The sequence below is a fragment of the Castor canadensis genome, chromosome 16, assembly GCF_047511655.1.
Source record: "Castor canadensis chromosome 16, mCasCan1.hap1v2, whole genome shotgun sequence".
NCBI classification, from domain to species: domain Eukaryota; kingdom Metazoa; phylum Chordata; class Mammalia; order Rodentia; family Castoridae; genus Castor; species Castor canadensis.
Genome location: NC_133401.1, coordinates 21,733,822 through 21,747,246, shown reverse-complemented (window position 1 = coordinate 21,747,246; position 13,425 = coordinate 21,733,822). Strand labels below are relative to the sequence as shown.

Below are 13,425 nucleotides of genomic sequence, written 5' to 3'. Positions count from 1 at the left end.
GATGAGGGAGTGGGCAAGTAAGGGGTGCAAGAATGGTGGAATAAGTAAGAGTGATGGGGTGAAGGAGAGTGAGATTGGGGTGAAAAGTGGACAAATGGATGAGACAGTCTACACAGAGAGGGTGAGCGTGAGTGTGCACAGTTGAGTGTGTGAAAGAGAGAGGAAGGAAAGGGTTTGACACATCAGAGTGTGGAGCAGCCAGACTAAACCACCACCTCTTTCCCCTCCTCAGCTCCCTCACGCCGCAGCGATCTCCAGACCTTGGGGTACTGTGTGCTGAAGTGGCTTTATGGGTCCCTGCCATGGACCATCTGCCTTCCCAACACTGAGGATATCATGAAGCAGAAACAGAAGTGAGTCTGGGGGTCAGCAGAACCCAACACTGGCCCAGCACCCTCAAGTGTGAGGGAGCAGGAAGGACAGGGAGGTGGTATCCCACAGAGCCAAGGGACTCTACAGCCTCAGCTATGGGCTCCACAGCCATGCCAGCTGGGGTCCAGCTCAGGCCCCACTGCTGCAGGAGTTAGGTGAGCAGCTTGACTTCTGTGAGCCTCAGTGTTCTCTTTTGTGAGATGCTATTCAGTTAGCATCCTCGTCACATGGAGTCAGACACACAGCACTTAGCTCCAGTCCTTATGTTTGTCGAGTGCAGAGAACCATGGCTCAGTTATTCACAGACATGCAGGTTAGGCCCAGCACCAGTGCCCATGCTACAAGGATCACTCCTTCACCTTGCATGTAAAACCTCCAGATCCTGCCAGGTGAGCTCTCAACGTTCAGCACCAAGGACAGCAAGCAGCCACCACTGGGGAAGGGCTGCACTGGTGCTGCGTTTTCAGCACCAGGGACAGCTCTAGAGGAAGTGTTGGGACTGCTTAAGCATCTAAGAGTCAAGAGGGTTGGGCTTAAGGGAAGTGCTGTGCTGTGCTGTTCAGCACCAAGAACAGCGCACAGGTCCTGGGGGACCAGAGGTCAGATTGAGGATCTGATGTAGATTTGGAGGGTGACAGTTACCTGAGTTGTCCACAGCTGGAAAGTGAAGGCCAAAGGGAGACTCATTCCTTGGAGCTGTCAGGAATTGCCAGCTGCCTCCAGGAGAGGATGAGGTTGTCTGAGAAAATTCGTGCAGCAGGACGAGGGTGAATTTCCCAGCAAGCAGCAGCTTGCCGTCCCTGTTATTGTTGAACATCACTCTTATTTTATTTTCCCCCTGTATGTCTTCCATCTCCCTTCATTCCACCTGGACAGCCACTCAGACACACTTAGTATATGTTCCACTGACATGTTTGTCCCTTTAAAACTGTGAGCGGTACTGCTGTATGCTTCAAATAAATGACACCCTGCTCCAGTGCTCATCTGTTCATGGCTCTTTTCACTCAGTGCCACATTTTCAGGGTCATTCACATCTTTGCACATCACTGAGCTCATTGTTTCTGACTTCTGCTTCTAAATCAGTTTTCAACAGATGCATCTGTCTCCTTGAATGATATATGGTGGTTCTGGGTGTTTAGTTTGCATAAATGGTGCTGCAGGAGCCGCCCCCATCCACAGGGGACACAGCGATGCCTGAAACTGTGGCTAATACCATGCGCTATATAGACTATGTTTACTTCTGTGTCTACATGTCTATGGTAAAGATTAGTTTATAAATTAGGCGTGGTATGGGATTAGCAACAATAACACTAATAAATAGAATGATTATTACAATGTATAATAAAACTTACCTGTGAGTGTGGAGTCACACTTGCTCTCGCTTTCCCTGTCACATCGTATCTTGTTTGTACTCACTTTTCGTCTTACTGACCACAGTAACTGAAACCACAGAAAGCAAAACCACAGCTATGGGTGTGACTCAAGTGCAAGGCCCTAAATTCAAACCCCAATATTGCTACACACACACACACACACACCTGTTAGGTTTCCTGTTGCACATGCTCAGAGGAAGGGATATGTCCCCCTCATGGATGGTGACCTGCTCCGAGCTCTGACCTGCTCATGGCTAACATTTATCATACACTTCTCTGTGCCGGGCACTGTACCCATCACTTCCCCATGCCATCCTCAGAACAGCCTGAGGTGAGTGCGCTTATGATCTGAGACACAGAGAACCCAGGTCATCAGCCCAGGCTCCACAGTTACTCAGCAAAAGCACTGGGACTCCAGAGATGGCCCCTTTCATCTCAGTGCTGTTTCCCAAGTGTGGGAGGCTTATCCTGAGTGGGCTGGTGGCACCTGGACTTAGCCTCCCTTTTCTCAACAAATACTGAATACCTGTTCTGTTCTAGGCCTGGGGATTCAGAAGCAAGTAAGACAGAAGTCCCCACCTTCAGGAGCTCATGTCCTCTACTAAGAGATCAAGGGTGCAGCACACAGTGTTTCAGAGATCAGGCTGGTGGGGGCCACGAGACACTCAGTCCCCTGAGTGTCCACCATCAGGATGGCTGGACTATAGCTTTGTGTCCAGGGTGGGTTCACAGCAAGATGACAAGTGAATGGGCACCTGAGGGGGAGTGAGACTTTAAATAGCAAGGCACCAGTGTGCCCTTATCATCTCTCTTGTTTTTGTTTTTGGCAATACTGGGGCTTGAATTCAGGGACTTGCACTTGCTAGGCAGGTACTCTACCCCTTGAGCCACTCCATCGACCCTGTTTTGTGAGATAGCATCTTATGAACTATTTGCTCAACGCTGGTTTCAAACTGTGATCCTCCTGATCTCTGCTTCCTACGTATCTAGGATTACAGGCGTGGGGCTCTGGAGCCCAGCATCCCTTAGCATCTTAAAGAAAGGACAGAGACAGGCTGAATAAGACCCTCAGTTCCACAAGTAACCTCAGCCTCAGAACCTGCTAGAACACAAGGCCATTGCCCTGTGTTCTTGGAACTTGTTTTCACTGTTATGTTCTAGTTAGAACATACTGTGCTGGTTTCCCACTCACAGAAGGGGAAAGGTTTCTTTTGAAATGAAGCCAGGCAGTCACAGAAGTCGTAGCAAAGATGGAGTTAGCATGCAGCCTGGAGGCTAAAGCATTGTGTGTGGCTGCAGTCTGTGACATGCCCCTTTATGTGCTTCTGTGACGTTGTCAGGGACAGGCTAAGCTGCTGTCACAGGGAGACCCCAAAACACTGCAACTTAAGCAAGGTAGGAGGTGGTTTCTCTTTCAAGAATGTTGGACACCCTCAACCCCCTTCAACATGCATACATCTTTCTCTGGGAAGTAGAGATGAGAAGGATCTTTGTTTGAGGCCAGCCCAGGCAAAAGTGTGAGATCCTATTCTGAAAAATACTAAAAGCAAAGGACTGAGGATGTAGTTCAAGTGGTGAGTCCCTGCTTAGCAAGCAGGAGGCCCTGGGTTCAATCCTCAGCACCACACACACACACACACAAAGAACACTCAGATTAGCACCTTCCCTGTAGGTGAATATGCTGTGCTGCACAGAGAGGCTCTCGCTCACCACCATGGTGTAAATAAAATAGGTCACAGCAATCATTTTACTAGCAACATCAGTTCCTGCCCACAACGATAGAGGGCACCACTGAGCAGAGGTGATGTGATGTTGATGCTGTCCCAGTTCCACCATCCTGGTGGGGACCCGGTGTAGTAACCAAAAGGACCATGGGGGCGATGTTGTGACATGTTTTCTGGCACGCTACCATGTCCTCCTCCAGGACCATTCACTGGCGTATGTGGCTAAATAAGTATTTATTAATTTCTTATACATGATCGGATAGATAGACGAATGAATCAGTGAATGAATAAAGAAGAGAAGATAGAGTTTGATTCCCATAGGCTTTGCTGGGCAAAGCACAATGTTGAATGGGATTTGGCCCTGCTCAGACAGCTGCCCAGCTGAATAAGGAGCTCATGGAAACACATTGATGTTGTTTAACCAGAACTCTAATAACCCTGTCCTAATTGCTCGTAACCTGTCCTAATGCAGGCCAGAGGACCAACTCTGGGGCTTCCCACATGTCAGTTGCCTGCCACTTGCCCCAAAGAAAGCAAACAAGTGAGGGTGGAAAGGCAGGAAGGGCTTTCACTCTATACGGCCATTTGGGGAAGACAGAACGTGAGCGAGCCCGCCCATCCTCGGGGTGCAGGTGTGAACTTCAGGTTTAAGTAGAGAAGAATTGGGGCAGGGGAGAGGTCTTCGTAATTAAGCAGCCTTCATCACAGTGTGGCCTGTCAGTCATTATCTCAGTCCCAGTTCCACAAGGTGACCCCACAGAAGTCCTGTCACTTGGGGACATCTGGTTCCCATGAGATGACTGCCCCTGTTGGGGGTGATCTCATCATGGGACCATCTATGTGTGAGCCTCTGCTCTTGCTGGATTCCAGGGTGACTGTAAGTTTAGGACAGTAACTGGAGACTTGCAGGACCCTCTTGGGGTCTGGAAAGGACGTTATAAAAGCCAATAGTGATATGCCTCAATTACTCTGCACCTTTAGCCTTGAAGAGGGGTGGGGCAGGCCAGGTATCACAGGTTTTAGACAGACACCCCTGAGTAACATGCCCCCTTGCAGAGTGAAGCAGGAGTCTCACCCAAAGTAAGGAAACATACAAAATGAAGACAGAACCTATAATCTCAGCACTTGGAAGGCAGAGTAAGGAAGATCTTGAGTTCAAGGCCAGCCCAGGCAAAGTTAGCAAGACCCTGTTTCAAAAACAAAATACAAAAAAGAGGGCTGGGGCTCAAGTGGTAGAAGGAAGGGAGGGAGGAAGGGAGGGAAGGAAGGAGGAAGGAAGGATTGCTTCTCTTTTTTTGTTGTTGTTTTCCTTTTTAAGACAGGATCCCGCTATATAGCTCAGACTAGCCTTGAACTCACAATCCTCCTGCCTCAGCCTCCCATGTGCTGCAATTACAGGTGTACACTACCACACCTGGCTACAGTTGATCCTCATTTATTCAAACATTTCATATGTGAATCCCCCACTTGCTAAAAATATCTATAACCACAAAATAAATTCTCTCTCTCTCTCTCCCTCTTCCTCTCCCTCTCTCTTTGCAGTACTAGGGTTTGAAATCAGGTCCTCAAACCTGCTAGGCAGGCCCTCTATCACTTGAACCATGCCCCTAGCCCATAAAATCAATTCTTTTTTTTTTTTTTTTTTTTTGGCAGCACTGGGGTTTGAACTCATGGTCTCACACTTGCTAGGCAGGTGCTCTACCACTTGAGCCACTCCACCTGCACAAAATCAATTCTTGAAATGCTTTTGTGGTCACTTCTAAACACAAACATGGCAGAAAAGAATTTGAGTCCCCTGACACTGGGCTGAGGGTGAAACTAGGCTACCTTCTACTTCCTTGTTCGGCTCCTATACTGCAATCAGTGCCCCTTTCACTAACTTAGTGATACATTTTCCCCATTTTTTTGCTCTGGCAGTGATGTCACTATCTGAAATGACCACACAGCATAATACTCACATGCTAGTTAAGGAGCCTAAGCACAAAAGTTGTCACAACCAGTGTTGAGAGCTTTGTGCAGTCATGAGGTCAAGTGCTGTTGCTATGAGTTTAATGCTAGTGAATCAACAATATTTAAGGTATCTTCCAAGCTGGGCATGGTGGTGTACACCTGTAATCTTAGCTTCTCAGGAAGTGGAGGCAGGAGGACTGAGGTTTGAAACCAGCCCGGGGAAATAGTTTGTGAAACCCTATCTCAGAAATACCCAGCGCGCGCGCGCGCACGCACACACACACACACACACACACACACACACACACACACAAAATGACTGGCAGAGTGGCTCAAGTGGTAGAGCACCTACCCAGCAAGCATGAGGTTCTGAGTTCAAGCCCTAGCACTATTGCCAAAACAAAAAAGCTGGGTGCTGGTGGCTCACGCCTGTAATCCTAACTACTCAGGAGGCAGAGATCAGGAGGATCATGGTTCAAAGCCAGCCCAGGCAAATAGTACAAAAGACCCTATCTTGAAAAAACCCATTACAAAAAAGGATTGATGGAGTGGCTCAAGGTAAAGGCCCTGAGTTCAAGCCCCAGTACCACAAAAAAAAAAAAAAAGAAAAGCAGAAACAAAAAAGTAAGATGTCTCCCAACAGAAGCATATACCACGCAGTTGTGGGCTAAAGGCATAGTTCAGTGGTAGAGCAGGTGCTTAGCGTGTGCAAAACTCAAGATTTGATATTTGACCCCCAGCCAAAAAGAAAAAACAAGACAAAGAATGAGGTCATATATTGATTGTTTAATGAAAATGTTGTTACCAGAGGCTTAACCCTCAGAAGCCTGGTTCTGGATCCACTAATTGAGAATTCACAGTGCCTTTAAAGACCATAACTACTTAGATCACATGCCTAGCAGGCACAAAGCCCTGAGTTCAAACCACAGTACTGCCAAAAGAAAAAAAAAAAAAGACCATAAATGCCACCAATAACAAGAATCAACTGTGGACATGCACATGACCGCGCGCGCGCGCACACACACACACAGCATTTCATTTTTAAAAATTGCTCTCCTCCTCCCCCTGAAAGACCTTTTACATGTGCTTTGTCCCTTCAGGTATCTGGACAACCCTGAGCCCCTCGTGGGACTATGTGGTCGCTGGATCAGGCCCTCAGGTACAGCCTGAAGGGGAGAAGGGGACAGGTGGGGACTGGATGGGTCCAGGTGGCTTACAAATATCTTGGGCTCTCTCTCTCTCTCTCTTTCTCTCTCTCTCTCTCCTGTATCTTTTCAGGGTCTTGCTATGTAGCCAAGGGTGGCCTTCGACTTGCAGTCCTCTTGCCTTAGCCTCTTCAGTGCTGGGATTACAAGTGTAGGCCACCACACCTGGCCTTTTCTGCTCTTCTTATCAAATAACTCAGGCTAGTGCAGCCTCTGGCAGCTCCCCTGGGGCTGGTTCAAGTGGCTCCTCACTCTCCCACATGGTGTTGGCTTTGGCTTGTCACTGGTGGGGCTGACTCATCTCTGCTGTGCAGGGTCCTGCATCCCCCAGTGTGTGGATCTGGTTTCTGCTTGGGTGGTCTCAGGGCTGCTTTCCAAGAGGACACAAATTGGAGCTGCATGGTGGGGGAGTTCCCGGCCATCACTTCTGACACATTCTCTGAATCAAAACAAGGGACAAGACCAGCCCAGACTTAGGACATGACTACAGGTTCTAAGAGCATGGTCCAGCCCACCCAAGGCCGGCCATCTGAGCATAGGAGCAGCTGTGGAGGTGGCCTCTGCACCTGATGTCCACACTAGGTTGGCAGTTATTTTCCTATATATTTTGAAAACATAGATTTAAAAAAAAAACACGACAGGTGTGTTTTTTTACCTCTAATCCCAGCAGTCAAAAGGCCAAGGAAGAAAGATCTAAGTTTGAGGCCAGCCTGGGCCTCATACTGAGGCCTTGGCTCCCAAAAAACAACAAAGGAAAATAAATACATGAACACATAATTGTATTCTGCAAAACGAGTTTTTGTGTTGTTTTGTTGCACCGGGGTTTGAACTCAGGACTTTCTAGGCAGGTGCTCTACCACGTGAGCCACACCCCCATCCCTTTTATGCTTTAGTTATTTTTCAGATAGGATCTCACATTTTTGCCCAGGGCTGGCCTTGGACCATGACCCTCCTAACTCTGTCTCCTGAGTAGCTGGGATGACAAGACCGTGCACCACCACACCCAGCTTTTTTGTTGAGATGAAGTCTTGATAACTTTCTGTTTGAACTTGCTTTGAACCACAATCATCCTCATCTCCACCTCCTGCGTAGCTAGGATTAAAGGCATGAGCCACCACACCTGGTCAGAGTTTTGGTTTTATGAACAAAAAGCGGACTCACCTTAAGCCATCCTAGACAGTCTTCTTTTCTCACTTGACCTTGGGACTGGCCTTCCGTGTCCTTACACACACACCACAGCATCTTTTGACAGCTGTGCTGTATTGGTTGAGTTAAACCGTGGTTTGTAAAGTCAGTGTCTGTGATTGCACATTTAGGTTGTTTTTAGCTTAGTTTGTTCGTTTGGCAATGCCCTTCTGAACAGCTTCTGGCTCTTGAAGCTGAAGGCAGAAACAGACAAAAACAAACGGGTATTCCTCTGTGCACAGAGGAAGCACCCCTGGGCCCTGAGGTCCCTGCCCAGCCCCTCTGGGCACAGCCCTAAGCTCTGGGTTGAGGCCTCTGTCAGTCCTCTCTGTATTGGCCGTGTCTTCACAGAGACCCTGCAGGAGTACCTGAAGGTGGTGATGGCCCTCAAGTATGAGGAGAAACCGCCCTATGCCCTGCTGAGGATGAACCTCGAAGCCCTGCTGCAGGATCTGCGGGCATCAGCCTATGACCCCCTTGACCTCCAGATGGTGCCCTAGGTGGAATCCAGGTGGGGAGAATTTGTGCATCTTACCCCTCCCTCGCCCCGTTCCTGCCCTTGCCTGACCAAGGCTGCAAAGAAGCACTTTGTAGGTGTGGTTGGGTTTTCCCCAGAGCCAGCTCCTAGCTCCCAGCACATTCTGAATTTCTCCAGGGCTGTGAACTTTCCAAGCTCAAGAGGGAGGGCAAGTAACCACTAAACTTGGCTATAAGGGAAAGGTGATGGCTGGTCCTTGGTGACTAGAAAATTCTAAAGGGAGAGCTGTAGACATGACTGCATTTCAGGCTGTGAAAGAACCATGGAGGCATGCATTTCCTTCCCTACCCACCTTCTCTGTCCCCATGGCACTCATTCATCCCTCTCTCCCTCTGTCCCACCCCCCACCACATACACAGCTATACTCTGCTTTCTTTGGGGATGGATCCCTTTGTCCTTGCCATATACAAAAATTTGCTGCCTCTGTGCCCTGTGCCACCCCTGGCTCTTTTCCCTTCTCAGTATTTAACAGTTCTTCCTCATCAGGACATAACATCCACACTCTTGACAGCAGCACAATACAGGTGGCCCTCTGTAGCCCAGGTTTCTATATCTGTGGATTCAACCAACCATGGATCAAAAATGTCTTTAAAAATATTTCTAAAAATATTCTAGGGCTAGTGGAATAACCTAGCAAGCATGAGGTGGTGCAAACCCCAGTACTGTCAATATAATAATAATAATAATAAGCATTCTATCTATTCTGAGCACAGACAGACGTTTGCTCGTCATTATTCGATAAGCAGTGTGGTTGCTTAGCATTCACGTTGCATTAGGTTTCCTAAGTCCTCCAGACCCGATTTAAACTATGTGGGAGGGCTGGAGGTGTAGCTCAAGTCGTAGCCCACCTGCTTAGCAAGCACAAGACCTTGAGTTCAACCCAAAAATAAAAGTAAAGTATATGGAAATGTTCGTGGATTGGAAGAACTAATATTTTTTAAGTAGCTGTACTACCCAAAGCAATCTGCAAATGCAATGTAATTCCCATGAAAATACCTTCTTCATAGAACTAGAAAAGCAATGCTGACACTCATATAGAGGTAAAGAGACCCTGAAGAGCTGGACACCACTGGCTTACGCCTGTAATCCTAGCTACTCAGGAGGCAAGGATCAGGAGGATCAAAGTTTAAAGCCAGCCCAAGCAAATAGTTCGAGAGACCCTATCTCAAAAATACCCAACACAAAACAGGGCTGGCAGAGTGGCTCAAGCCTGCCTAGCAAGAATGAGGCCCTGATTCAAACCCCAGTATTACCAAAAAAAAAAAAAAAGAGAGAGAGCGAGAGAGAGAAAGCAATACAGGAGGTATGAAGATACGTGACATCCAGTCATCCTACAGAGCCCTAGTAACATGAACAGCATGGCACTGGCAAAAACCAGATAATAGATTAGTAGAAGGAAATAGAGAAGTCAGAAGTAAATCCATGTATCCTTAGATAACTTATTCTTGATAAAGATGCCCAAAACATACAATGGAGACAAGACAGCCCTTTCAACAAATGGCTGGGAAAACTGGATATCCACATGTAGAAGACTGAAACTAGACTCCTATGTCTCAGCTGTGCAAAATCAACTCAAAATGGATCAAAGGCTCCCAGCACTGGTGGCTCATACCTATAATCCCAGCTACTCAGGAGGCAGAGATCAGGAAGATGGAGGTTGGAAGCCAACCCAGACAAATTGTTCTTGAGACAAAAAAGGCAGAGTGGAGCCAGGCACCAGTGTCTCACACCTGGAATCCTAGATACTCAGGAGGCAGAGATCAGGAGGATCGTGGTTCAAAGTCAGCTCAGGCAAATAGTTTCATGAGACCTGTCTCAACAAAACCCATCACAAAAAAGGGCTGATGGAGTGGCTGAAGATGTAGGCCTTGAATTCAAACCCCAGCACGGCAAAAAAAAAAAAAAAGGGGGGTGGTGGTGGGCAGAGTGGCTCAAGTGGTAGAGCATCTGCCTAGCAAGTGTAAGGCTCTGAGTTCAAACTCTAGTACAACCAAAAACAAAAAGGTAGGGAGGATGGTAGAACAGTACCCATTCTGTGTATGAAAGACACTACACCACCCATGGCTGGACACTTGCTCTTGTTTTTGTTTTACAAACATTTCCTTGAGAACCTGTGGGCACAGCCAAGCTGCTTGTTCATGTCCAGCAGTTTTCTTTCCCTTCCTTCCCTCCTTCCTTCCTCCTTCCCCATCTCTCCCCCCCTCCCCCTCCCTCCTCCCTCCCTCCCTCCTTCCTCCCATTTGAACTTACAGCCTTGTGCTTGCTAAGCACAGTTTTTCCCCCACCAGCCTTGGTCTAAGTTCATCCCACCTCTGCCTCCTGTGCATATGTATAACCACGGCCCAGCTTGTTTGTTGTGGGATCTTGCTAACTTTTCACCCAGGCCAACCTCTGGATCTTTGCCTCTCTAGTAGCTGGGATTACAGGCGTGAGTCACTGGGCCCTGGCCCTGAGTTATCAATCTGCAATGACAAGGAAACTGCTGTTCATCAAAGCTGTGATGTGAGACCAGGCAGTTTTGGGAGTGCTGAAAATAACTTCACACTTAACAGCTAGTGGCCGCTGAGTGAGGGCTGTGCCAGAGGAGGAGTTTCCTGGGCCCTGGTCGCTCATGTGATTGGCTGGAATCCAAGCTCAGTGTTTGTCTAACTCAGCCTCCCTCCAGCATTTGGCAGCATCTGGAGACCCTCACCTCTGCTTTAAGGCTGGCTTGGCTGACCACCCTTCTCCCCTGGCCCCAGTCAGTCCCCTGTGTGCCAGCCATATCATCCAGGGGAAGGAGTTTTGCCCCTACCATTTCCAAGGGCCTGGAGTGCTGTTCCCCCTCACTGTACCCACATGTTCCCTGGTGATTCTGAGGGCTTCTGCTGCATGGCCCCTCACCAAGAAGAGACAACAGCCCAGGATTTGCAGTGTCTCCATGCCCTCTCCTCTCAATTGTAAGCCTCCAGGATGCATGTCCTGCTCATGGCTGTGTCCCCAGGTCCCAGTAGAGGCCTAGCATAAAGCAGGGGTACAAAGGTGTTCCCTGAATGAATTCAAGACACAAATAGTCATTTTTATTTTTATTTATTTATTTTTTTTATTGAACTCTTTTTTTTTTATTCATATTTGCATACAATGCTTGGGTCATTTCTCCCCCCTTCCCCCACCCCCTCCCTTATACCCCTGGCCCCTCCCTCTCCCGCCCACCCCCTTTCCTTGCTACCTGGCAGAAACTAATTTGCCCTTATCTCTAATTTTGTTGAAGAGAGAGTATCTAATAGTCATTTTTATTATTTTCCAGGACTTTCAACTTGCAGCTTGAAGTAGAGAAAAAAAAGTGAAGTAATGTGATTTGAGGCCTGCTTTTAATCAGATAATCTTCTAGAAAAATCCCTTGAATGTGTATTCCTAGCATTTCTTTACACCACACCCATGAGCCTGTTGAATGCCAGGGGGCCAGAGTTGCCCTCCACATAATGTGAATCCCGTCCTTTCCCGTCGTCTCCAGCAGCCAGTGGGGTTGCGGGTGAAGAAGACCCCAGCTCACAGGAGGTGGGCCGCTCAATAGGGCCCTCCTACCACTGGCTCCTCTGTGATTTCGTAATAAATTGTTTTTCAGGTCTGCAAAAGTTCTTTTTGAAAAAGTTTAGCTCTTCTTTTTCCTATTCATCCATCCCTTCAACCTTTCATCAGTCATTGTCTTTCATTCCTTTCTTCTAACTTTTGCTGAGTGCAGTGGCACACACCTCCCAGCTGCGCAGGAGGCTGAGGTTGGAGAATCACTTGAACCAAAGGGTTCAAGACCAGCCTGAGCAATATAATGAGGCTCCATTTAAACAGACAATGAAACAAATACTTCTGAATGCACTTTTCAGTTTCATGAAGACATTTATCCGTCTATCTGGTCTTCCCTTGTCCATCCATCCACCCTCCAACCTCCAACCCTTTTAGCCATCCATCCACCATCCTTCCACCCCCTTCATCCATGCATTGTCCACCCATCTGTCCATCCCTTATCTTTCAATCTTTTTTTTTTTCGAAGTACTGGGGCTTGAACTCAGGGCCTATACTTTGAGCCACTCCACCAGCCCTTTTTTCTGATGGTTTTTTTCAAGATGGGGTCTCACTAACTGTTTGTTCCAGCTGGCTTTGAACTGTGATCCTCCTGATCTCTGCCTCCTGAGTAGGTAAGATTATAGGCGTGAGCCACTGGTGCCCGGCTCCCTTCAGTCTTTTATCAGTCCATCCACTCATTCATTCCCCTGTGCAGGCTTTTTTTCACTTTGGTGGTACTGGGGTTTGAACTCAGGGACTTGGACTTGCTACACAGGTGCTCTACCAATTGAGCTTGCCCATGGGGCACCTATGCAGACTTTCATGCACACATCCAACTATCCATTCTTCACTTATCCATCCGTCCACCCACCCTCCCAGCTGCCCTTTCGTGCTTCTATTTAGCCATCCTTTCATCTTTCCATTCGTTTGCCACACATTCTTCCATTCCCTTCCTTTCTTCCTTACATTCACTCTTCTCTTTGCTCAACAAGTACCAGGTGTTTTATGGTAATCACTTTTTCATCACTATACCAGTGACAGAGCTAGGCTGCTTTATAAAGAAAAGAGGGTTATTTAGCTCACACTTCTGGAGGCTCCAGGGCATGACACCGTGTCACCTCATTCTGGTGAGCACATTCTAGTGGATGAATCCACAATGGTGGGAACATGCTGGAAAGGGCCAGATCACATCATTTTTTTAAAAAAAAGGAAACCACAGTCGGGCACCAATGGCTCACGGCTGTAATCGTAACTACTTGGGAGGATCAAAGTTTGAGGTCAACCCAGACAAATGGTTCTGAGACCCCATCTCCAAAAAAAAAAAAACCAGAGCAAAATGGCCTGGAGGTGTGGCTCAAGCGGTAGAACTCAACTCAAAGCCCCAAGTTCAAACGAAGTCCCACCAAAAAAAAAAGAAACCATAGGGGTCAAGGTCAGGCTTTCTAATTACTCACTGTTGAGAAGACTAACTAAGGAGTCCACTAGAACCACCTCAATCCCTTCCCAGGGCCCAGGCCCACCTCCGATGACCTAAGACC

General features: G+C 47.8%; 1 protein-coding gene across 4 annotated transcripts in view; it reads left to right on the top strand.

Annotated features, from left to right (window-relative positions):
* Positions 1–13,342, top strand: part of Vrk3 (VRK serine/threonine kinase 3) — a 47,899-nt gene extending 34,557 nt beyond the window's left edge. For all 4 annotated transcript variants that reach the window (XM_074058012.1, XM_020160013.2, XM_020160015.2 and 1 more), the window contains 4 exons: positions 233–353; positions 6,520–6,578; positions 8,161–8,320; positions 11,634–13,342. In XM_074058012.1, the coding sequence (XP_073914113.1) occupies positions 233–353; positions 6,520–6,578; positions 8,161–8,309 (329 nt within the window). In that variant the 3' untranslated portion in view covers positions 8,310–8,320; positions 11,634–13,342. The remainder of the gene's footprint in view (positions 1–232; positions 354–6,519; positions 6,579–8,160; positions 8,321–11,633) is intronic.
* Positions 13,343–13,425: the final 83 nt, after the last annotated feature.